Here is a 26,741-nt window from a genome sequence, read left to right on the forward strand (position 1 = left end):
TCCACAGGGAACGGACACCCTGAGGTGTCCCAGACACCGGGGTGGCACCGGGGACCGATCCACGCCACGCTGCGACGGGCACCGACGGACCCCCCTCGTCCCCTCCCCGCCCGTTACCTGCCGCGCTCCTCCCGCCGCTCCCTCCGCACCCGCCATGAGCAAGGCGTGCGCCCTCTCAGCCCCTCGCCCCCATCCCTCCCTCCTTCCCTCCCTCCTTCCCTCCCGCCCCAGCTCCCGCCCGCCTCGCCCCGCGGCGGTTGCGGCCAGCGCCCGGCGGCTTCTCCGGTCGCCGCGGCAACGCCGAGGGCCGCGGGGCGAGGCGCGGAAGCGGGCGGCGGCCATGAGGGGACGGGCGGGAAGCGGTGGCAGGCAGGCTCCGGGAGGGTGCCGCGGGGGGCATGAGGGGGCAGCGGGGGGCATGAGCGGACCGGAGAGGGAAGGAGAGGGTGGCTGGGAGCGGGCTGGGGTGTGACAGGGCTGCCAAGGGGGAGAGGGAGCGGGGAGACCCCGCGGGACCGGCCCCGGGACGCCCCGCAGTCGCTTCTGTCAACGCAGGGCACCTCAGCCCGGGCTGAAAGCAGCCGGAGGGAGCTCCTTCTCAGGCAGCTCCGGGATAAAGAAAATTTAACTTAATTTAGGAAAACACTAGGCAGTTTTATGTATGTATGTATGTATTTATTTATTTATTTATTTATTTAAATGCTATTATCACTACACGAAGTGATCACTACCCATTTCTTTCTGACTATGCTTCCCTCAGATGGTTTCTCTGCTTATTAAGTGCGTGGTGCAGGTTTGGGTGACACTTTTACATCCTTGTGCGCTTCAGTGTGTCATATTCAACAACAAAACATGAAGAATCGCAGCTGTTTCAACTTCTTTCAGTAGCAGTTTGCTGTTCCAAACTTAGGGTTTATAGATCCCTTCAGACCCCAAGGGCAGCACAATTCACTTTGGATTTATTGTCCTGAAATCACATGGAGCATTTTCAAGAGCTGCTAGTCTATTTATTTACACCAAATTTTGACCTTTTGTTTTGTTTTGCTTAGACTGTTTACTTAAATTAGCTGAGTGAACTGCATTTTTAATATCAATTCTAGGGAATAATTTATTTTGCTTGGTTCCTACCTCCTGTGTTAAGGCAGATGGTTTTCATGTCAGCAGAAATATTGTTTCAACCTATGAATTATGGAAAATGTTTTTAAAATGGAAGATTAAAATAAAGTTATACAGAGAGTTTCAGGAAAGTTCCTGATAAAGTTTGTGTACTAACTCAAGAAAATGCTGCCGTAATTTTCCTTTGTGGTTTCCTTAAAGATTAACAAAATGTTTTTATTTTTGCTTTACATTTTTTCTTTCATTGCTGTATTTCATTGCAGAACTGTCCCGGGAACACTTCAGTTCTTTATTCGCCAGGCAGCAGCAGCAGGAGCAGGTGAGGGCAGGTGAGCTGGGAGCTGAGGGTGATGGCAGAGGTGGCCAGCCAAGCCTGCAGTGATGGGTAGGTCTGAGGCGACACCAGAAGGCAAGTCAGCAGCAGGTCAGGAGCAGTGAGGTGCCATTCTGAGCACAGACACAGCTACAGCATTGCTCAGACAAGGCTCAGGGGCATGGCCTGGAGCTGAAATCCTGCTCCTGAGCCAAGGGCAGAAGCCCCCAGCACAGTGTCTCATGGCTATGTCTGGTAGCAAGCAGCCTTGACCCCAGGTTATCGCTGCACCGTGTTAGAGCTGGCCTTGAGGACAAGCAGCCAAACCCAGGGGGATAGAGGGGGAAGAGGTTGCAGAACCTGTTACTGCACTCAGAGCCGTGAAAATATTTTCTTCATTACAACTGGCATCTTCAATTACTGTGGTAGAATGACGGTGAAGAAGTCACGCTGAAACATTTGATTATTAATACCTGAAATATTTCAAATATAATTTCCTCTATTTGGAATGCTGTTTTAAGATTTTTTAATGCTGCATATTAGAATGTTTTATTTAAAATACTTAGAATGATTCAATAAATTATGTTGTAGAAATAATTTGTAATGTAGCTGCCAGTGAATTTCCAGTTGTTCATCTGCAGCAACTGAAGTTAACTTTTCAGCCATGTTCCCAGTGCATATATTTTAATTTTCTCCCTATCTCATCCTTTCTCAGTGGTAATCAGTTATTCAGAATTTTAGCTTCCATCTATCGTGACCAAATAAAATTTGGGGGTGCAACTTAAAAAAAAAAAAACAACACAATTTTAAAATTACATATAAATGTTTTCAAAGCTTTTTAGAAGGAAAATTCCCACAGCAATTAACTAGAGTTGTGTTTCTAACTCCTTGATGTGCCTTTGAATATTTCATTTGCTATATTAAAAAAAAATGCCATATCAAATTGTTGACATTTTCTATTTGCTTTTGCTCATCAGCATCTATCTCTTGACTAGAGTTTGTCTTATGAGAACCAAATCTTTTACTTTTTGACTTTAGAGAGGCAATTAGTAATATTCAAAGCAGCTGGAGAATAAGCATAATAAATACAGAATAATTAAAGATTTTGTGGTGGGTATTCATACATGCTTTAAATTATGGTAGTCAGCAAAAGAAAAAAATAAAGGAAACTACTTTCAAACCAGTTTACAGATTAAAATTAGTGGAAAGCTATGAACACAATTCTGTAGAAACAAAGGAGGTAAATCAGGGCAGGGACTTGGATATGAGCAAACAAGATACAACATTGATATTTTTCTAAAAACAAGGGGAATGAGTAGCAAGCCAGGGGGTGTAAGGTTGTATACCTTCAACAGGACACCCCTTTGCTCAGTCTGGTTCTGGGATTCATACGCCAAGATGAGACTAACAGCTCTAGTAGAAAAATTGCAAGAAGCAGTATAAAAAGAAATGTTGATCTTTCAGTATCTGCAACTCTGAATTTATTTTTAGCTTTTTTTTTTTTTTTCTTTTATGTCGTATTGCAACACATTATTGGTGGGAGGGTGTCCTTTCTGTCCATCTAACAGAGCATATGCCACAAATGTTCCTGTTTTGGAGAGAACAATGGAAAGCGAGTTTCTTTGTACAAGATGTATTTTGTCAGTGGTGTGGGCTTTACATTACGTTGTTGAGCTTTTGTCAGTATAATTTGAGAAGCGTGTAGCTAGTTTAGGAGACATTGCTGAAAGAGAGGAAACCTAAATTGCGTTAACAAATCCAACAAATTCTAATAAGAGCTTTTAAGGAAGTCCTAATTAAAGTAATGCTTTTAGTCTGATAGTTATTCTGAGAATTTAGAACCCAGAATCATGGAATCATAGAACAGCCCAGGCTGGAAGAGGGTACCTTTCCTGGAAAAGCGTACCTGAATGAAATTATCTAACACCCCATCCCGTCATGCCTTGAAAACCTCCAGTAATGTGGATTCTACCACGTCCCCAAGGAGGTTGTTCCAGTAATTGATTGTTCTCCCTGTTAAGATTTCTGTCTATATCAGGACCTGTTGCCCCTTGTCATCTCCATGTGGCTCCTTGTGAAGAGAGAGCCTCTGTCCTCTATGCAGCTGTCTTCTAAGCACTGGAAAACTTACATGATGGATTCATCATAGCTCTAAAATAGTTTAATAATGACATTCTATACGTTAGTCAGTTTGGATATTTATGAACTTACCAACTAAATTTACAGAAGCTCTGTTAGAAGAGACAGATGGAAAGGAAAATGAATGGCTCAGTATAGGCCATTTGTCAACAAATGCACACAAGTCACTGAGCCAATAAAACCTCTGGCAAAATCCCTAAGACATAAGCAATAAGAGAAGAATGACATTTTAAAAAAGAACCTTTGCAAGAGGGATTTTTGTTTTTGAAAATTAGGCATAAAATCTGGCTGAGAATTCTGATGTTGCCTACCTAATTTACTGGCAGGAGGTAATAGAGGCAGCATAATAGAGACATAGAGGCAGAACGCTGTTTCTAAATGTTTTGTTTCAAGTTTAAACTGAAAAATACTCTGTTCTTAAGCAGCTTATGAGATCACTGAAGGGAAGAACAGACAGAGCTTGGATTTAGTTGGATTTGCCAGGTAAACTGGTTGATAAGCCATACCGTAGGCTGGGACCTGTTCTAAAAGTGGAGAACTGTCAGAATTTATCCAGTAACATATAACAGCAAGAAATCAGATAATTAAGGGTAGTGCTCTGAGAGAATGCAGAAAGGGGTTAAAGGTGCCATTTGCCCTGTTGCTGTGACAGTTAGAATTTAATCTTTTTGTGTCTGATGAAAAATAATGCTAGATAATATATGCACAAAAGAAAAATCTGCTTAAAGCTTTCTGCTTATGTGTTTTTCTAGAAACTCATGGTAATGTCAAGCATTACTGTAACATCTTTTAGCATGCCATAGTCTTTCCTTTGTAGTTGTTGCTACTGCAGCATAAAAATAATCTTGACGTTTTAGCAACATGGGTATGGTTTCTAGCACTCTATAGGCAGGAATATTTCTTGGTTAATTGGTTTTTATTTTTAAAAATGAAATGAAATGATCTCTTGTCTGTGATCAGTGGCAATTAAAAAAAGAGAGAAGACTGAAACTTCATATGGAACATTTCATCTCTGTCTATGTATTCTGCCACAGTTGCTTCAGTGCTACGATTTATTAGCTTTTTTTTAGTTAAAATAGGCAAGTTACAGAAAAATATCACCTACCCAAGGCATAATGTACTGTCTGAAGGGATTACAGGAAACAAATTGTACATTTTGTTTCATCTTAAATTCAAATTATTTTATATCCCTACAATTTTGTTTTCAGTGGTATGAAATGTGATGAAGATTGTAGAGGTAGCTTTTGGTAGCATTTGAATTTGACAGCTGAAGGGTGGATAATTGGAACTTTTGTCACCTTGCATTGATTTTGGAGCAAGCCTAGTATTTTGACTCAAGCACACGAAGCGAATATTCAGTTGAAATAACTTGCAGAGGAATAATTAACAATGCTGACATTTAAGATGTCATTCCAGGGTTTCAGAGTTAGCAACTGAGGAGATGACATGGGAGCTCACATTACTCACTTGCGTAAGAATGCACTCAGAGTGCAATACTTTATTGGTTATATTAAGATGGTATTTTCAGGTTATGCTTGGATGATCATGCGCTCTAACCTGGTTTATTTCTTTTACTATTGACTCATGCATTTAGTTTTCTAATGACTTGAATGTTTCTATTTTTAGAATTAGTACTGGGGTACAATTGTAGAGCAATTAAAACATATTGCTATGTTGCCCTCTACAGAATCCCATGATGAGTGATTTGGTTTGTCTGTCAAAGTTAAGTCCTCTTTTGACTTGACTGTAAAGGGGTTTTTGGTCAGTCGGCTTAGGGAGACTCGGTGGCAGGCAGATATGGTAATAGCTCTGTCACTCTCTTGCTTGTCTCTAGAAACAGAAAACAGTGCTTTTTAACAATCCAACATCTAAAGCGAGCCTTTTGACCTGGAAAGTCATTATTTTTATAGCAGAAATAACAGCGCAACATTTGCTTTTCTCCTTTGCCTTTTGCAGGCTCCTGATTGTCTACATACTCAGGGCTGTGTTTGGGCTGAGCAAATACAGCACCTACTTGTATATCAAGTTCTGCTTAACCGTTGACAGTTAATGCTGATGAAACTTCAGTTAATATGAGTGCTTCTCGCAGGGCTGACTGCGTTCAGATATAACTTCAGCACCTGCAGTGGAAATTTTGCTTCGGCTTGCTGGAAAAAGCAAGTGCAAGCAAGGCTTTCAGCTAACAAATAAGCTACATTTTCTAAAAGCTGAAAATGAGGGTTAGAGTGCTCTGCCACTCTTCAGCAGAAGAGCCAGACGTCTTCAAAGCATGGAGCCTTAACCTTGACCTTCCCTCACGACCTGGACGCCACCATCTCATTAAGACCACATTACAACTACATCTCAGATATCACTAAATAGTATATTGTGCACATTATACTGTTATGCAAAATAATAACTGGTTAGATATAAGCCACATTCCATTTATTCTTTTGCTGAGAGTAGCTGATCAAAGTAGAGGGAAAAAAAGTATAGGATTCATGGAGAGACACACAAACACACACGTCTACAGACACACACAGAAGTGCACGCTAAATCTTACACCTGTACACCTGGGCTATTGGCCACAGCAAAATATAGCTGGAGAGGAATGACTCCCAAAGGATCCAATCTTCCAACTCTGTAAGTGCAGCAAAACAAATCCTACACCTGATTCTGGCTTCTGCCCTTGGATAGCTTAAGGGTTGCCTGGCCAAGCAACAAGCTGGACGCTTGTGGGATGTTAGGCGGAGTTCTCCTTGAAGCAACTGCTCTCACCAACCAGATGCTCAGTTTTTCCTGACTGGAATATTCCAACGTGCCTTCTGTCCTTTGCATGTTCCAACCCAGCCTTGGCCAGGTCTCCAGACAAAGCAACAAGGATACAAAAAACAAAGACAGTGTATTTCCAGGGAACAGATTTCTTATACCACTAGTATCAAAGGCTGACTTTACTTAAGCATTGGCATTTTTTTTTCGCTCCTGAATGGCAAGGATTTGAGCCAGTTGTTCAATAGCATGAGAAGGAGCATCACTGTTGAATTTCAAGAACTTCAGCCTCTGGTCAGTTGCCTTTTCCATTGCCCTTTGTAGGAAACAGCAATTAGATCTGTTGTTCTCTCATGTGCACACTTTATAAGCTGATAACGTTGCTGAAAAGAGGTGACAAGAAAGCAGGAAAGAACTCAGCCCTGTTTTTTCTCTCTCTGGCCTTTGAGGAAAGAGATTTATTTTCTGCTTCCTCCTCCCTATATGAAACACAAGACTTGAGAAAGAAGATGGACCTGTATCAGCCTCCACAGACATCAGAGTGGTATGTGAAAAACACCTGGGTTAAAGGTAGAACTGAGAAAGGCTGAGGAAAAACTGGGTAGGTGAAAGGATAAGGGGAATGGGAGCTGAGCTGGCATAGACAGGGTAGACAGAATACATTTCGTACAGACCAAATTCATCTTTGAATATTTGGGGCTCTTTGGATGTTAATTGCTAGCTATCCACAACCTGGGGCAGGGCAAAGGAGCATTAAAAAGACAAATTATTTCTGTAGTACAATGTTTTATGTTTTGTGATCCAGTTTTATGATTTACCTGTTACGTTATTGTTGAGTCCTTAGTGCATAGAGGTACACTGCCTCTGGAGCATGAGAGGGTAATGGATCAGCTGAAACAGAGGACTGAGCGCTTGCAAAAAGGAAAATCAACCCTCATTTCAAACCTTTTGTAACAGGTATGGAGGAGAAGATTTGAATGTTGAATGCACTTTATTTCCAGAACTTCCTTAGCTGCCCTCATAGCATTCCATTAATAACAGATGTACTGTGGACATAGCTCTGCAGGGAAGATTGTGGTTCATTAAGAACTTAATTGTTTTCTGAATAGCTAGATAACAGTTGTTTAGTAACAAGGGAACTGTCATGTAATTGCTCTGTAGCAATCCTTTCACAGACTTCTTGAATATTCTCCCTGTGCTTTAGAACAATTCCAGTTCCATCTCTTCAACATCTTCTCTATTAATCCCTCACAGATTTTTACACATTCTTCTTCAGGAACATTCAGATCAAAAACTACCCGTGACTAGGATTGCTGTATTCTGCATCCTTTACCATCTCAAAAACCTGCACTTTTGTTCCCTTTCTCGTGCCACTTTTTAAATCCAACTATAGAATAATTAAGCTGTTGACTTTAAATACTGTCCAATGTTACTCCATAAGCACAGGATTTTGCATAAGATTATCAGTGTCCGAAATGCCCTTGTTTAGTCTCTTGTGCTAACTGTTTTTTGCTCCCAACATCTGATTGCTGCAATCTATGATTGAGTGAATATGCTTTCCTTTATGAATAGTTTGTAGAGGTCCTAGGGATCCTCTGGGACAAAGGCAGCTGCATACATATAAGGTGATATTAGTATTTTCCATCTTATCAAAAAAAAAGTCCACAGCTGGGGAGATATTAAACCAATATTTTCAGCTCTCCACATTCCCAGTAGTTTAAATTGAAAAACCAAATATACAATTACTGACTAAAAATAGCTTTCCCCCCTCGATTCACAGCATTATAAAGAACCTGCTGCATTACCTACTTCTCTCAAGACCACAGTGATCTTTAAAGGCCATTTCTAATGATCTTTATATCCAGGCTAGATTTTATTGACCGAAACAATGGCACTCTTCTGGAGATTTTCTTCAACAAGCAAGTAGAGCTCACTGCTGTAGGTATTTTTTGGTTCTTTGTCCAACATTTTCTTCATGTCACTTCTCCCTCTTAACAAATTCCTCTTCCCACATAATGTATAGACCAGTGCAGTAGGGTCAGCCGCACCTACGTTTCAGCAATTTTTTTCTGAAGTATTTCTACAGTGATGGTACGCCAAAACCATTCACTTCCCGGAACAGAACTATTCAGTAGGATAACTGATCTCCTAAAGTATCAGGGCATGCTTGAAAGCAGTTGGTCTGTTCAGACTCTAGGACTTGTTATATGCGGTTACTGCAAAAGAAGAAAGAAATTATGAAGGCCGGCTCTATCCAGCCGTAACCATTAGCATGTAGAGAAGGAGGGTGGTTCTGGGAACTCATGAGTTCTGGATTCAGCTCTGAATGTTATCATAGGCTTCATAAGCCTTTCAGCAAATCATTTGGATTAATTTTCAGATATAGAAAATCAATTACAATATTAATTTTATTCTCATTAAAAAAAAATAAAAATCATGTTGGCCTATTGCAGCAATGACCATGTCCTGTTTATTGTACACGAAGTATTCAGGAAACAGAGTTCTGGCTTGGTTAGCAAGTCCTGCTACATCCAAGAATTCTCTTGGCTGGGATTTAATAACACAGGGGCCATGGCATTAATTATTCATATGCATTCTACATTCACAGATTGTTCTTACTCACTTCAGCGAAAGTAGTTACATGAAATTTTGTCTTGCCTGCTAGAGAAAGATAAATCTTCTAAGACAAAGTAACATTTCTGTTAATATGTAGTAATAAAAAGGTGTTCCGCATTCTCATCCTGTTTTCCACAGAGGTTCACACATTTCATTGATCATTTCACAACACAACTGCTAGAGGTGTATTGGGATCCTATGGATTGCATTCACATTATCAGAATCAGTGGGATATTGGATTTTTTTATGTGGCTTTTAAGCATTGCCACGTCTGGAAATTATGTTTTTAACATGCTTTTCCATTTCTTTATTTTTCTATTCTTTCTAATACTAGTTCATTTGTGTGGAAACATTGTAGATAGGTCTTAATTGCTGTTTAGCATCTTTGTGTTTGTAAGCAGCCAGTTTGGACCATTTAGGATTAAGCTGCTTTGATGGTTCTTCTTGTAGAGTGTAAAAGTTTCTTCCCTTAGAGATTTCTGCTGGAAAAAATCAGAGAGTCAACTGACATACTGATAAAGATTTTTTTTGTGTTTTCCTTCCATTTTTTCAAATCTTGGGAAAAAAATCTGTTCTTTTGAGGTGTTGAATTCTTTATCAGCCCATAGAGAATAACGATATTTGCAAATTTGCAGTATGCTGTCCAAAAAGATTCACAACATTGCTCTCCTTCCCTTAAGCTTTGGGAAGTGAATGTTATTTTTATTTTTTTTTTTTTTAAGAGAACTCCCAAGCCACATGGCTAGTCATCTGTTACTGCCACATGCAGCCAAATCTGAGAGCATTTCTGTTTCTGCCTCCTGCCTCTTTTCAAGGTCTTGTAGGTTATTTTTCAAATTTATAAATCTTGTCATATGTTCTTGTTCAAGTGGTGCATTTTGAGTTATATTCTATCACTTTTAGTACTCAGGCTTAAAGTTCTGCATCTTTCTTACTGCGTGAAAAGCCAGCTACTGTTGTTAGCATGTTTGATATCTGCATAGTTTGTGTAAGTTATAGCGTGCATAGCTGGTGTAATGCAGAGAGAAGCTGCCTAAAGTGAAATCTCTGAATCAAGAAAAGGAGTTTACTCAATTGCATTTGAAAAAAACATGTGTGAAAGAATCCTGGTCAGTTGCTAATACATTCTTTCCTTATTAAGGAGGTCCCCGTTACAAATCCCTTTTTGTTATCTTTCATTTTCCATATATAGCCCCTGTACCATTAGCTTCAGTAAGGATTTTTCCATATCACTTTTTGTATCTCAATAATCCCTTGCAGTGAAATACAGGAAAAAATAATTTCGTAAGTAGCTATTTAACTTGCACAAGGCCAAGCATAGATTTTAAAACTGTTTTATGGTTCTTTGGAGCCAAGTGTGTGATCATTTTTTATTTCAGTCAAATCAGGTTCAATTACATTATTTTTATTTCATTAAATGTCTTTTCTGCAGTGCTAGGTTCTAGGTGCCAAGTTGGGTTCTAGACATTTCAACAAGGTAAGACCTAGTGTCTGTTTCGTCATATAGCAACTGGTTCATTGTATAGCAGCTGTTTCATTGTAAATTCAACTTTTTTTGTTCTTGATATGCTGCATATGTGAAGTTATCTAAGCTAGTTTAACCCACAATTACAGGAAGGTCCTGGTAAGAGATTTTTCCCATAAAAAGTTACGAAAAATTACAAGAAAAGGAGGAAAAAAAAGAGATCATAATGATAATACATATTGTTAATTCCTTGTTTTTCCACTATCTTTTTGAATCTAAGACAAACGATATGCGGGAAGTAAAGAAGAAGACTACAATCAAACTGTGTACAATTTTTCAATTATATCAACTCTATAAAATATGTATTGCATACAGCGCATGAAGATGTTCTACATAAGTGCTTAAGGTACCTACGTATACCTTTCAAACTCCAATTAACATAAATACCTAGATGTCATTTAGGTATGCAATAGTAATCATATGTTCTTCAAATCTGATTAAATAATGCTGCTTTTATATTATTCTACACCAGATTAAGTTGATTGAGGACTCAAGACAATACAAGTCTCTTTGCAGCATTTGTCTATAGCTGAATTTTATGATTTTCTGTCCCTTGGCAGTCCATAAGAAGAGGCAAGCATTTCTAGGCCCAATTCATCTCTTCCTAATGCATGTATCAAATATGGGGTTGATGAATTTGGCCTTTAGAGTCCTCATTTCTGTCATTAATTGTAAAGGAAAGTTAGGATGCCTAGTCCATGCGTAAAACTCTGTGTTACATTTGTCTAAAGTTAAGTGAAATGAATCCTAAGCTCCGGAAACACCCTTCACATCAATGTGATACTTTCTACCAACTAAAGTAATTAGAATAGCAGCAAATACTGCGCAGGCAGTTTAAATATATAGTCCTGCTATTTAATGTGACATTTCTTTCGTTAAAAATGCTGCTGCTAATGAAATGATGTAGGGAAGCTTGTCAAAACAATGTCTCAGGCAGGAAGAAATGTGATTTAGTAGAATTTTGATTCCCTGAGTTACTGGATTTTTTAAAAATACTGCTTTTTGAATACAGGAGAACAGGCAGCTGTAACTACTTATCCCAGTTTGAAAAGTAACCTTGTGATGCTTCTAAGAGCATTCATTTATTTGGTTTAACTGCAGAGAGCTGTAACCTCCCAAAGGACCCTGAAGCCAGATAATTATTGACATTTTATTTTTACACATATCCTTTTGAAATCTAAGACTACTGGATGGTTTCAAAAACAGCAGATAATGAAGTTTCCCTGCTTAGATTTTTTTTAGGATCACACAACTATAGTTCTGATTAAAAAAGATAGTGTTGCAGTTAGGGTTGTGTGACTTTCTCAGGGGTATTTTTACATTCTATCATTTTCACATTCTCTTTTCTGATACTTTCAGAAAGTGTTGGTATGTACCTGTTGAGTGTTTGGCAAACTTGGTATTGGTTGCTTTGAATGATATGGACCACGTCAGGATGTCATTGTTTCCAGAATAACATTCTTCATCAGAGAACAGTGGCTGGTGAGTGGGACACTGAGCTCTATCTGTTGAAATTTCATGTTCACTCTGAGGCATACATTCTCTATGTAAAAAGAACTTTGAGCTTTTTTATCCATTATGCTTTACTTTGGAAGCTGAAGGTTTTATTCTTGTTGTATAGTTTTGGAATACTTTTAATTAAAAGAAAAATGGAAATAAATCCATCAGAGTTCTACAGTTCATTGCTCTGTGTAAGTCTTCTCTTGAAAATTTTCAGTAATAGCTTTTCTGGTAAGGTCACTGGGTCACTCTCTTTCTGTTATATTATCGTCAGATCTTCTGCCAAGTTTGCAGTCATACCAATAATCATTGCCTTAGATAATTCTGTCCTAATCCTTAGATTCTTTTTCAAGAATTCATATGAGTATTTTTCTACCATCTTGAATAATCACTGGCTTCTACAATATTAAGGATTAGGTTTTCCTTTTGGCACAATGTTAATGTGAGTATATACTCCTTTCTCCTATTATTATTCCTCTTTGACTGCCCTGCTTATTACACAGGAGCTCTGCGTTACATTGTGAAGCTCTGTAGTACCAAGAATATAAAGGTGTGTGCCATTAACTGATTTCTTCTCTCACCTGTATGTGTTCCTCTTCCCCTGATTATTTTCCTGTATGTTTCATACGTGTCAGCAGATATCTCAGTGGTGTCTACTACGGTACTAGAAATTGGTATTTAGGCACCCAAACCCTACCCCCCTTTTTTTTTCCTGCTTGTTCTCAGCAAACAGAACCAACTGTATTTTGCTGTTTCAAGTTGATAGACAGATCATTTCTGCCTTCTGATTTATGGTCTCTACAGCTCCGTGGCTTACCCTGATATTCCATCTTGGGGCTGAGCATACTATGGCTCCCCTGAGGCTCGTTCACCAGCCTGCCATTCCTTTTGCTTTTCCTTTTCTGTCCAGAAGGACTGACTAAACTTCATAATACTCTTTCCTCAAGGCAGGATCTAAGAGAAAGAGGTGTATCTTCTATACAGTATGCTATGAATTGTCTTAGATATGTAATATTTTTAAGAGATTTTCTTCTGAAATTGATTTTCACCTAGAAATTCTGTGATTAACTCACATAAATTTTATTTCCATTATTTCTTTCTTCTATCTCCTTCTTACCTTGTCCCCTCCATGCTATAATTACTTATTTGTGTTGTGGTGGCTTCTGAAGGATACACACAGGATCTGAGCCCTCATTTTTCAGACAATATACAGAGATCTCTGCTATAAACCTTTAAATCAAGAAACACAGAAACAGACCCAGAAGGCATAGAAATTCTTCTTAGTTCACAGATCAGACTTTTTTTAAGTTTGCTTATCTAAGACAAACATCATAGGATGTTGATACATTAAAAATGGATACTTTTTAGCATTCTTCTCAACCTGACCATTTTCATTGGGCAGTTACCATTAGGTATCTTTCACTTCAATAATAATACTTTCTTTAAGCTTTGAATTTTCTTGAGGCTTTATTGAATGAGAAAGTAAGGCTTTTAAGAGAGAGCAGAATTTGCACTTACTTTGATTTAACAGTCTGTTATCTTTTCTCACAACAGTATGTTCTAAATGTGATTCAAGATGACTGATGCTCATAATTCTACAGAGGATTTTGGTTTCCAGAGCTACAGAGTGTTTCTGTTGAAACATTGTGCTTTTGTTTCAGTCCTCTGCAATACTAGGTTTTCTGTAAGACCAAATTGCTCTTTAATTTCACCAGAACAAAGAATTCAGCATGTTTTACTATGTCTTAATTCATGAACTTACTCACTTTTGGAGAAATTTGTTGATTTTTGTCACTGTTTTGTCACAGAATCACAGAACCTTTTAGCTTGAAAGGGACCTCTTGAGATCATCTAGCCCAACCCTGTTGCTCAAGCAGTGTCACTGATAGCAAGCTGACCATTTCCAGTTGTCTTTGGAATGTTTCCACAGATCACAGGCTCTGTGACTTCTCTGGGCAACCTGTTTCAGTGTTTAACCACACTCACAGTAAAAAAAAAAGTGTTTTCTTGTGTTTAGGAGGAATTCAAAGTTGTTTTTTTTTTTTTTTTTTCATGTTTTTTAACTTGTACTTGTTACTTCTTGTCCTGCCAGTGGGCAATACTATGAAAAGCCCATCTACTTCCTCTTCGTTCCCTCACACCAGGTATTTATACACTTTGATGAGATTACCCTGAGTCTTCTCATCTCCAGGCTGAACAGCCCCAGCTCTGTAAGCCTCTCCTGTTATGAAAGGTGCTCCAGTCCCTTAACTATCTTTGTGGCCATGCAGTGAGGATGTTATGGGAGAGTATATCTTGCCTTATTAAAGTTGAAATATGCAACACCCACTGCTCTCTCTTCACCCACCAAGCTAGTAACATCATTGTAGATGGCTACTGTGTTCGTTAATCATGATTTCCCCTTTGTAAATCCATGCTGACCATCCCCAATTCCCTTCTTGTCCTTCGTGTGTTTGAAATGGTTTCCAGGATTATTTGCACCGCCATCTTCCCAGGACTAGAGGTGAGCCTGACTGGCCTATAGTTCTCAGGAGCATCTTATTTGCCCTTCTTGAAGATTGGAGTGACATTTGCTCTCTTCCATTCTTTAGGAACCTCTGCCAGTTGCCATAATCTCTAAAAGATAACAGAAAGCGTCCTCAGACTGACATCAGCCAGATCCCTCAATGCACGTGGATACAACCCATCAGACCTGATGGACTTTTTTATGTCCAGTTTAAGTGTTCCCTAACCTGATCCTCATCCACTGAAGGTACTTCTTCCTTGCTTCGGACTTTCCTTCTAGTCTCGGAGGCCTGGGATTCCTGAAGGTCAATATTAACCAGAAAAGACTGAGGCAAATAAATCATTGAGTACTGCGGCATTTCCCATGTCATTTGTCACCATTTTTCCTGGTGACCACCCCATTCAGCTGTGCTCCCACATTTTCCCGTTTTCCTTCTGCTGCTTATGTACTTGTAGAATGCTTTCCTGTCACCCTTCCCATCCCTTACCAGATTCAACTCTAGGCTGTCCTTGGCTTTCTTAACCCTATCCCTATGTGATCAGAGAGCAACTCAGTACTCCTCCTTGGTCACCAGCCCCTGCTTCCACCTCTTGCACACTTCCTTTTTACATCTGAGTTCAGTGAGGAGGTCCTTGCTCACTCATGCAGGCTTTCTGTCAACTTTACTTGATTTCCTGCTTGTCAGGATGGACTTTTTCGTGAGGTTGAAGTGGTAACCCTTGAATAACAACAACTTCTCTTAGACCCCTCTTCTTTCCAGGCCCATATCCTATGGCATACAGTCCACGGTCATATCTTTGTGTTCAATGGCTGCCACATTTTATTGCATTTTGAAGCTTTTGGTAATAGTTTATTATCCCCTATTTCTGATGAAGAAATTCTGTGTACAAAAAGACTGATATATATAACTGCTAGAGGATTTTAGAAGTAATTTAAACTTATCCTTTATCACTTTTATTGGAGCTTGTTCAAGCCACTGTGAGTAGAAGAATTCAACATCAGTGAGACCGAAGGAAATCAAAACCAGGAGCTGGGTTCTGCAGACCTGTGAGAAAAGACTGCTCTGAGGAGAAGAGTCTTGTATCCTGATCCTTGCTGCTTGTCTTAATACGTTTTAACAAATTTCACTTAAATACAAAAATACTTCCCAAAACCTTATCACTGGATTACAGAGCTTGGAATATAAATATTCTTTAAATATAAAGAAGTGACAGTCCAGTGGTACAGTGCAATCTAAACAGGTGGAATAGACAAAGATGTGAAAGAAAATGACAATTAATTAGTATGACAGCTACATGGAGCCTGTTGATTTTAGCTCCTGTTTTATCCACCTTTGAATGAACTTTTCTAAAAAGGATCTCTGGATTTCTTCATTTTACTTGGGGAATGTGGCAAAATTATAGGCAAATGTGTTTGAACGTGTGGGGAATATTTCTTCTTTATAAGTCATTAGTCTGTCTAGTCTATATTGCCACCCAGCTGTGATCAGAGAAACTAAGAGAGTACAGAGGGCTTGAATGTTCAGCTGGTGCTTCTGTTCAAAAAAAAAAAAAAAAAGAAAAAAAAAAAAGAGAGGTTACAGGATATTCTTTATTTGTAGTAGGACAGAGTATGAACAGACTGCTATACAAAGGATGGCAAAACAGGACATTGGTAGCATCAGCAGTCACAGTCAACTTGTGAAGAAAGAATTCCCTCAAAGGCTGTGAGGATCCTTATCTTCTGTGACATTGTGCACAAACATGACAACTGTCTTTTGCTGCTTACGATAGCTCCTCTTCCCTTTCCTTGGAAATATCCAGGCTCAAGTCCATAACTTTAGTTTGCATTTATATTTTAGTTTCCCTAAATCCTGAAAGCATCAAAATATTCAACTGTTTTGTTCACAGTGGTTTATAGTGGACCACACTTTATATCAGTACATCTGATTCTGTGTTCAGCACTGAAATAGGACTGAAAAGGAAAAAATGAGCATATATATATATATGTATATGAGGAAATGAATACTAATTGCTATACAAGTAAGAACATTGTAACATTTGCATCCAATTCCCAGCTTTATGAACATACAGGCATAGTGAGTATAAAGAAAAAAGCATTACCCATTTTTGATGAGTAGGTAAAGTAAGGAATACAAATCAAAGAAAATTATGAGTCCACATTTTGCTTAATGTTTTTGCTGTTCTTTTTTTTTTTTTTTTTTTTTTCAATTTTGTAAAAACTACAAGGAATAAATTTTCTGTAGATTTTACCACTGCTGCAGAGCAGAAATTGTTCTGCCACATAGGTATATAAGATGTAGGACCTAAATAAACGTAGCCAAACTACAGAAATGCATTTTCTACCTTGGTAACTGTGTTGTTTTGTCATGTGTTGAACTATCTTCTATTATAAAAAACTTGAAAAATAATGATGTCCTTGTGACACCAAATTCTAAGAATGCAAACTCCAGTGTTAGCAGCTTAGTTTTGCACAGCTTCTCCCAGATCAGCTGCTCTTTTCAATCAAGTGCTTTTTCTATTTGTTCTTTCAGGCTCTCTTCAAAGTTTATCCCCATGTTAAGTTTGTTATATGGCAAGCTGATTTTCTTTTCCAAATTAACCGTGTATTGACTCTGAGATTAGTAGCTCTTGTGTTTGTGAGATGCCAGGATCTCCAGCACAGGAAAATGAGTCACGCTGTTTCGGAATGTGTCCAATGCAATATAAAGAGTAATTCATCAAGGAGCTGCGAAGTTTGAAAATGGATGCAAATGGTAACCATGTAATGAGTTTTTCCAGAGGAGCCTTGGCTCTTTTTATCTATGTTTGTTACAATTTCACCTGAAGTATCACTTAAATCTTGCAGGGAATATGTGCAGGTAGATTTCTAGACCACACAATCTTGAGTCTTCCTCAAGTTTAATTTCTTAAAAGCAGAATCGAAATTTTATAATTAATAACTTATTAAAACTAATCATTCTAATTCTGGTGACCTGATTTTCAATGTGAACATTAGAACATTGTGTCTTCAGCAGTCTGAACATGTCTCTTTCAAAGACTACTCTGAAAGTACAGTGAAGGTTAGAAAAATGGACAAAATAGAATGGTTGCAGATGTGTGAACGCAGAAGTACACCATCTAGGAACCATGCTGAGTGTTTCATAGCGCTTTCTGGACACGTAACACCAATAAAATTCTTTCACTCTTACTTCTGTGAGTGCTGCACAGCAAGATGCATTCCTTTCCTTTGCTGCTGCTGATAAATGAGTTGAATTATTAGGACTGAAGACATCAGAAACAGAAAGGACTTGGCATGATTATCAAATCAATCTACAGCAAGTTTTAGAACAAATAACAATGCGGTCTTTCAAATATTCCAAAGTAAACAGCTTGTATTAGAGGGACCAATGAGACAATAAAAGATGAATCCACACTGTGCCATTTGAGGTTTCTTTTCAGAATATTAGTTTTCAGGATGTTACCGCGCTTCAGTCATTATGACCATGCTCACAACTCAGAGGTGAATTGTGAATGCACCAGAGGGCATATGATATTGGACACAGGAAGAAGAGTGAATTCCTGAAAACAGTAGAAGGAGTGAAATTCTGTTTCAACATGGACATTTAGGGATTCAGGGGTCTGTTCATGCTCTTGACAAGATCACAGTATCCAAATACCAAGCTGAGTACGAAGAACTGGAAATGCATGGCTATCCGGTAATTAAAATCACAATGTAAGGTAAAAGGAGTCTACAAATAGGTTGAAAGCTTTGCTATAAGCCCTCCTGTCTGCAGCAGAGAAAGGATTCACCCTCTCCCTTTGCTCCAGGATGGACTGCCTTTTCCAGGCTTGCCTTTTCATATCATGTTTGTAATTACATACACAGAGTAGCTCACCTGTTGTCAGGATTAATTTTATTGTCTGTCTTCCCCTGTATAATAAATTTGGCATAAATTGTTTCCTATGATTAGTTTGCACTTCCTCTTATTTACTTGTCTTATCTATTGTTTCCCCCCCTTTTTTTTTCTAGATAATAGGTTCCATTATTTGTCACGCATTAGCGGAGTGCCTACCAGGATGAAGCTGAGGCAGTAGTGTTCCAGCAGTACAACTAATGAGTGCTAACAGTGGTGGCAGTAACAGAAGGGCCAGTTTGTTTAATAAATTTGGAAGAGAACTGGTATAGTTGATTTACAGTGGAGTGAATGCTGCCTGACATTTCTCAAAGAGACGTTAATCATATTGCTTGCTAGAAAAAGTGAGCAAAAGGTGAGAAAAAGAACGACAGACTACTTAAGGCCTTTGGGGCAGGAAGAAAAAATAGCTCTGCCTGTGAAAAGGTACAGGATACCAGAGTGCACAGAGATGTTAAATGGCTATTAGATATTAGAGGCTGCCACAACAATGAACTGTTCTGAGCACCTCAATATCAAAAAAGAAGTCACAAAGAATTCAGAAATGAAATAATAAACACCAGTATGTGCTTAAAGATACATTTTTTTTAAAAAGTATCACAGAGTTAGCTCACTGCTCTTGATTTCCTACATTTTCTTTTGCAAAGGAGTATATGGATCTAGTTTAATTGTCACAGTTTTCAACTGAAAAGTTATCAATGAAGCAAATTTAAGACACTTAAGATATATTTGCTTAATTATCTTATGTGGATCTCCAAGAAGCTGTCCAGATATGTCCAGGTGAGTACACATTGAAAGCCATTGATCTCATGTAACTGTCTATAACTATTTTGCACATTAATTCATGTCAACAGAGGCAAAACAGAGGTGGACAAAGCCTCCTGTATGTTTACAGCTAGGTGGACAAAAGGCACTCAGCTGCCACTGAGGAACCAGGGTCTGTTCCTGTCTGCTGTGGATCTGTTCCATCTGCAATTATATGATAGGCTGACGACACAGGATGAAGCATGATGGTTCAGGGTCAGCTAAGGAAGGCAACAGGACATGGCTGGCTGAATCTAAAGGAGCTCAGGTATAGCTTAGAATATGTATCTTAAATTGTCAGTAGAAATGTTAATAATTATGTCACTTATATTGAAATGTTGTCCAAGAATTGTTATACATTCATTGTTAGGGCAATTTGGAACTGGAGTTGTCAAAGCATTCAGAAACAGAATCACTCCTGAGTGACAAGAAATTTTAAACATACTGAATGACAAATGCGAGTGTTAGGCTTTTAATCTTTAATTTTTATGCTGCAATAGATATAGATAATGTCTAGCAACAGTAATTCAGGAACCTAATATAGTTTGAAAACTGTTCAAGAGACAAAAAGATGTTGAAGTCAACTAAATGGAAACTTAGTAAAGATTGATTCACTAGGATTCACCAAAATGAAATTGTGGCTGATACACTTTCATTTATATAAACCTATTTGAAAACAACCCTGAAAACTGTTTTGAGAAAACTATTTTCTATTCTGTCATGCATAATACTTTGTATGTCTAGACTGGCGGTGTAACATCCCAGGTAGTAACTGAGTACATTAATAAGAGCATTCAGTGCGGTGTTTTATCTTCTGCATGGAATCGAATGAGAGCCAAAGAAGTCAAACTTGCAAATCACTGTCTCTGAAAAGACTCTTTGCCATAATGAGTTTTCTACCTAACCTGTAGATAATCCGTTTCTGTTTCTCTAAGCATATGCAGGTGGACAGCAAATAAATCATTTTAAAATCCTTTCTATTCCTTAATGTTAACTAAAAAAAGCAGGTGCTTCATTTAATGAAGCAATTGCATTATTGAAAGACAGTATTAGCACAATGAGGTTTCTATATAGTTACCTCTTTAAACGGAGATCCATCCTATTACGGTACTGCACAAGTAATATAATTTCCACATGCAGTTTAGAAAGTAAAATACCTTTCAGGTGACCTTTTACTGTTTCCATTTAGTCTGGGTCTCCCTAGTGAGGCATTCTACTTTCAGCTTCAGTGAACTGTACGGTCTGGAAGCTCAATCTGATAAGACACATATGAAACACCAAATTTGTATTTATAATTGTGACAAAGGGCAAATGGCAACAGAAATAGAAATGCCACACTTGATGGACTACATTCTCATTTCCATCATTTATTGCAAGGCAGTGGAATTGTTTCAGCATAGTTCTGACATAAATGAACAACCACAAAATCATAGAATGGTTGGGGTCGGAAGAGACCCTTAAAAATCACCTAGTTACAACCTCCCTGTCATCTCTCAGTAGATCAGGTTGCCCAAAGCCCCATCCAACCTGGCCATGAGCACTTCCAGGGATGGGGCATCCACAGCTTCTCTGGACAACCTGTTCTGATGCCTTAACACCCTGATAGTAAATAATTTTTTCTTTATATCCAGTTGCAATCTATCTTCTTTCAGTTTAAAACCATTGTCCTATGTTCTGTTACTGCAGGCCATATCTTTCTCCATCTTTCTTATAAACCCTCTTTCTATATTGAAGGGCCCCAATAAGGTCTCCCCGGAGCCTTCTCTTCTCCAGGCTGAACAATCCCAACTCCCTCAGGCTGTCTTCACAGGAGAGGTGCTCCAGCCCTCTGATCATCCTTGGGGACCTACTCTGGGTTTGTTCAAACAGGTCCATGTCCTTCTTGTGCTGGGGACCCCAGAGCTGAATGCAGTACTCCAGGTGGGGCCTCATAAGAGCAAGGTAGAGAGGGACAATCATCTCCCTTGATCTGCTGGCCATGCCTTCTTTTGATGCAGCTCAGGATACAGTTGGCTGTCTGGGATGGAAACTCACATTGCCAGCTCATGTTGAGTTTTTCACCCACCGGAACCCCCAAGCCCTTCCCCTCAGGTCTGCTCTCAATCCATTCATCCACCAGGCTGTATTGATGTCTGAGATTGCCCTGACCCAGGTGCAGCACCTTGCACTTGGCCTTGTGGCCATGAGGTTCATGTAGGCCTACCTCTCAAGCCTGTCCAAGTCCCATTGGATGGCATCCTTTCCACCTCTCATGTCAATTACACTACTGAGCTTGGTGTCATTTGCAAACTTGCTGGGGTGTTCTCCTGCTATCAATGTAATCAATCCTGCTATCAATGTAATTAATGAAGGTATTAAATAGTATGTAGTAATAGTCCCAGTATGGACCCTTGAGGAACATCACTCATTACTGGTTTCCATTTGCACACTGAGCCACTGAAGCTCTTTTGAAGTGGCCATCCAGCCAATCTGTTATCCATCTAGAAGTCCATCCATCAAATCCATCTCTCTCCAATTTAGAGGCAAGGATGATGTGGGGGACCATCTCAAAGGTGTTACAGAAGTCCAGGTAGGTGACATCTGTTGTTCTTCCATTGTCCACTGGTGCAGTCACTCCTTTGTAGAAGGCCACCAGATCAATCAGGCATGATTTGCCCTTGGTGAAGCCATGTTGTGTATCTCTAATCACGTCCCTGTCTTCCATATGCTTTGACTTGACTTTCGGGAAGATCTGATCCATGATCTTACTGGGTACTGAGGTGCGGCTGACTGGTTGGTAATGATGGTGTCATCACAGTTAAAGAGGATGCAATATCTAGTGAGTAGAAAAGAATTATTTTATACATGATCTCAGGAAAGTGGCTTAATCTTTGCCATTCGATCTTCTTGTGGTTTAAACAGATCACTACTACTACAGATTTTACTACTCTATTGGACTGTTTGTGAGGATAATAAAATTTTTGCAAGCACTTTGATATTTGCCGCTAAAAGGAGCATATAAATACAACTACATGATTTTTTTGAGGTTGCATTGAAAAAGGGAGTTGCAATTGGCAAAAGTTTACTTATAAGCTAGGTACTTGGCATAATGAACCCTTTATTTCAAAGTGTTGCAATGCAACTGTTTATGTAAAATTTCTGAATGAGTGTATAAATTAGATCTTGATGTCTAAAAGGGTACTGGATCAGTGTGGTTCAAGAAGAGGATTTTTTTTTTTTTTAATTGAATGGAAGTTGTACGTTAATTCCTCTAGAACGTGGGAGCCTCTGTGTTATGGATGGATTATGACAAAATGCACACTTGAAGGATATGGAAAAAGTGTCTGCAGGTCACCAGTTAATTTCTACTTTTCTGCTTTCTTGGTCTTTTCAGTTTTGGCAAATCAAAGAATCTAGGTAATTATTGAAATTTGCACTTGAAAGCCTTTTTTTTTTTTTCTTTTTTCCTGTTATCAAGAATATGAAGAACATCCACCGTACACATCCTCTTTTTCCCTTAATACACATTCAATGGTAGGATTGTGATGGACAGGTCGAAGAGCCATTATAAAATATTCCAGTATCGAAAGGGGGCCTACAAGAAAGCAGGAAAGGGACTCTATATCAGGGAGTGTAGTGACTGGACAAGGTGTAATGGTTTAATCCAAATGAAGATAGGTTTATATTAGATATAAGGAAGAAATTCTTTACTAAGAGAGTGGTGAGGCACTGAAACAGGCTCTGCCCAGAGAAGCTGTGGATACCCCATCCCTGGAGGTGTTCGAGGCCAGGCTGGATGGGGCTTTGGGCAACCTGGTCTGGTGGGAGGTGTCCCTGCCCATGGCAGGGGGGTGGAACTGGGTGAGATTTCAGGTCCCTTCCAACCCAAACCATTCTGTGATTCTATAATATAAAGAGAGTATAATAAGACCTAAAGACCTAAAGTGATGCACACAACCTTAACAGTAACCTTAACAGTAGTTCATTGCTGGTAAATCCTAGTAGTTACGATAACTATGATTTGGGATAAAAATCCCTACAGGCTTATATATATATATATTTTTTTGTCCTTTGGCACACTCCTTTCTCTTTAGCTCTAAGGATTAGAAACTTAATTTGGCTGGGATGCCTATGTTATTATTGTCTTCAAAGCATCCAGAACTCTAAGAAAAGCACTCAATTTCATAAAATTTATGATCAAATTTAGAAAAATGGTAACATTAGTCATAATATTAATTATGACTGATAATATGAATATGAAATAAATATTCTTTATGTTATAAAGAATATTAATCTGACAGCTGTTGATTTGTTAAGTAAATCTATTTTTATATAATTGTTAGTAATCTACAGAAACATTTTAAAGTCAACCAGAAATAGCTTTCTCTGTTATAGACAACAATAATTTCTTTGTCTTTTGTATTTCATTCGGAGTATTGAAACAATAAGATACATTTCTTACCAACTTTCCCACTTCCTTTCAGGCTGCTATGTTTCAAGTTGAAATAGCCTATATATAAAATGCAAGTAAATAATAATAATAAAAAAGGATAAAACATGAAAAATGTTGATTTCTATATGCAGATTCAACTGCATATGTAGTTTCATTCATCAGAAAAATGTTCATAGCTTGTACAGGATAGTTTTCCAACTGTAGGAGATCTAAACCAATGAAGGAAGATTGAGATTGCATTTTGTGGTATTTTCCATTTACTGTTAATCTGTTTATCATTCTGAAAAAACTTTTTCAAAAGTGTGTTAAAATAAATGGCACACTTCCACAGGCTTTGGATCCATCCTTAAATAACTAATAACGCTGATGATGTATTTTCACTTGAAAGCATAAGGTTGGCGTAGTATTTTTTGTTTCTCATATGGGAGAAGCAGTTGACTGAGAATTGCAGTTTGTCTACGCCAGCTCAATTTTAATAGAAAAATGAAATTTGTGACTTACAGCTCCTCCAAGAAAAGCTCTAAAATTTATTTTGCCAAGCATTAGCCAAACTGTCTTGATTTACAATTTATGAATTCTCATTAAAATATTGAGATTTTATGTGTTTATGTGAAGGCAGAATTTGGCCCAATATCTGAAAGACTATGTGTGTTCTCAAAGACCAGTTTCCACTCATCCATGGGAATCTACATTTGCAATTTTTAGGAAACGGCAATATTTTGCTAACAATTTGACAATGATTTTATGTTTTAAATATCATCTAGGCTCTAAGGCACAACCTTAGAACATCATTAATTCTCATAATATATAGACTATGAAAACTCTAATCTAGGGACTGTTGTCCTTTGTTACAGAGCACTTTTCCACAGAGATAAGAAATTAACTTCATAAATGTTTGTTTTCAATATGCAGAGTGAGAAAACACATTTCAAATCAGCGAAATTAGATGTCTACAGGCCTTTTTGAAAATCCTATTAAGTGTCCTAACTGCAATTTTGCAAATCTAAAAAGCTTGAAAATCTTGTAGTACAGCATCAAAGAAATATAAAAACTGCAGTGAACTGTTTGTGCAAGGTGTTTATTTCACACAGTTTGCTGAAAAAGCAAATTCTACATCCATGAAAAAAAAATGTTTTGAGAACTGGGACATAAAGTTAATACCCAAGATATTTTCATGGAGCCAAAATTCCTCAATACTTAATTGTAGGCACATTCCAGGGATCCCATTTCACAATATACAGCTTGGCGACCTACGAAAGAGTCTGAGAGGTTTGGAGTTGGAGATCCAGCAGACTTCTTGTTTGGGACAGGACAGAGCTGCTAAGAATCTTATGGAGAGGAAAATACTCAAGTGTGTATGCTTTAATTAGGCAGCTAGCAATTTTTTGAAGAAAGTGAGTTTAGCTGTCATGTTTAATCCTCTGTAGTCACAGAGCTCAAGAGCAGAAGCCTCTGAAGTTTGGATCTCTTGGTGGGCTGCTGTGGAAGCAGGCAAGCTGGCACGTAATCAGGCAATTATGGAAGTGATGTGAATGAAAGACTCCACAACAACAATTTGTTACAGAAAATTTCTGACCAGATTAGGTGTCATTTGTGGAGTCTTGGTATGAATGAATAGCACATTCAATGACAGTCTGCCCTTTGGATGCCTGTACTGACATATAAAATTATTAGGCACTAGAAATTCAATTGCTCCAATTTGGTCATGAAAGAGAAGAAGGACTATGCAGAAATGCACTTTTGGTCCAGCTCATTTTGCTGTCCAAGGTGTTATAGTTATGTGCAAATGAAGGAAACCATGTTCTGCTGGCCTCCAAGCACAGAGTGTGGTATTTCTGAAAGCTGAAATGGAATAATAGGAGAAACCAGATGACTCTCCCAAGCAAACGTTTTCAAGGTGTTTGGTAATATTACAGGCTGTTTGAATTATTTTCACAGTGTTCAAACAGTTTGTAAGTGAAATTATTTCCTGTTCTATTTAAACACTGTGAAATGACCAGATATCAATAAGAGTTTCTTGGTAACATACGACAGTACAGTCAGCTGGTAGATGGCAGCTAGGGCAAGGAACGTCTGAAAAAAAAATGTGGAAAACAGACAGATTATTCATTTCGTCTGAGCAAGTCTGCTAATTTCTAACCTTATTGTTGTGAAAAGTGTTGGGATTGATCTCCTTGTACATGATTAAATTTGGGCATATAATGTAAAAAGTTCTTCCACACTTCCTTAAGACGCAGTTATCTCTGACATCTATTTTTAAAACATGAGGAATTGCTTTTCATTGTCCATAGGGCCACAAAAGACATACATGTGTATGATATTGATAAGATTAGGTGAAATTCATCCTGTCTTTAATAAAGAGCACTGTTAAAACAAGATTGCAGTCATTTTTTATTCATCAACTTATGAATATATTTCTTTACTTGTTCTTACACAAGTAGTAGGTCTGTTTTCTCTAAGCTATTTTATTTGGCTTGTGTTGCAAGGTTATGGTAGCAGGGGGCTGCAGGGGTGGCCTCTGTGAGCAGAGCCCAGCAGCTGCCCCAGGTCAGATCAGAGCCAGCTCCAGACGGCTCCAAAAGGGACCCGCTGCTGGCCAGAGCTGAGCCATGAACAACGCTGGGTGGGCGTCTGGGAGAGCAGAGTTAAGGAAGGGGAAATCTGCTGTGCTACAGCAGCTGGGAGAGAGGGGTGAGAGCTGAGAGAGAAGCAGCCCTGCAGCCCCCAAGGTGAGTGCAGCAGGAGGGCAGGAGGTGCTCCAGGCACGCAGCACAAGTTCCCCTGCGGCCCGTGGAGAGGCCCCTGGTGGAGCAGGCTGTCCCCCTGCAGCCCACGGGTCCCACACGGAGCAGATCTCCACGCTGCAGCCCGTGGAGGAGCCCCCGGTGGAGCAGGTGGATGTGGCCTGGAGGAGGCTGCGGCCCATGGAGAGCCCCCGCAGGAGCAGGCCCCGGGCCGGAGCTGCAGCCCGTGGAGAGGAGCCCACGCAGGAGCAAGGGGTCTGGGGGGAGCTGCCGCCCGTGGGGGACCCGTGCTGGAGCAGTTTGCTCCTGGGGGATGGACCCCGTGGTACGGAGCCGTGTGGGAGCAGTTCTGGAAGAGCTGCAGCCTGTGGGCAGCCCCCCAGGCTCAGTTCGGGAAGGACGG

The 26,741-nt window shown here is 39.1% G+C and overlaps 1 protein-coding gene and 2 long non-coding RNA genes across 7 annotated transcripts in view; 2 read left to right on the forward strand and 1 right to left on the reverse strand.

Annotated features, from left to right (window-relative positions):
* The window catches only part of DEUP1 (deuterosome assembly protein 1), a 42,283-nt gene extending 42,020 nt beyond the window's left edge, over positions 1–263 (reverse strand). For 2 of the 4 annotated variants that reach the window (XM_066989894.1, XM_066989893.1), the window contains exon 1: positions 118–260. Coding sequence is in view for 2 of the 4 variants with exons in the window: in XM_048076511.2 (XP_047932468.2) it covers positions 118–156 (39 nt within the window). In the remaining 2 variants the exon portion in view is untranslated. Of the gene's footprint in view, positions 1–117 lie in introns of all 4 variants that reach the window. The other 2 variants (XM_048076511.2, XM_048076510.2) reach the window with 2 other exon arrangements.
* A 40-nt stretch (positions 264–303) lies between these two features.
* On the forward strand, positions 304–16,617 carry LOC106034183 (uncharacterized). Of its 2 annotated transcripts, XR_010828418.1 has the most exons (5): positions 304–659; positions 1,380–1,445; positions 10,678–10,803; positions 11,817–11,939; positions 15,427–16,617. It is a non-coding gene; the product is annotated as an uncharacterized lncRNA (long non-coding RNA). The 2 variants fall into 2 exon arrangements; XR_010828417.1 differs by lacking the exon at positions 304–659 and having other exon boundaries at positions 674–1,445.
* A 468-nt stretch (positions 16,618–17,085) lies between these two features.
* On the forward strand, positions 17,086–25,953 carry LOC125184365 (uncharacterized). The gene is made up of 4 exons (XR_010828419.1): positions 17,086–18,160; positions 18,475–18,713; positions 19,254–19,430; positions 24,802–25,953. It is a non-coding gene; the product is annotated as an uncharacterized lncRNA (long non-coding RNA).
* The last annotated feature ends 788 nt before the right edge of the window (positions 25,954–26,741 follow it).

The sequence above is a fragment of the Anser cygnoides genome, chromosome 1, assembly GCF_040182565.1.
Source record: "Anser cygnoides isolate HZ-2024a breed goose chromosome 1, Taihu_goose_T2T_genome, whole genome shotgun sequence".
NCBI lineage: Eukaryota > Metazoa > Chordata > Aves > Anseriformes > Anatidae > Anser > Anser cygnoides.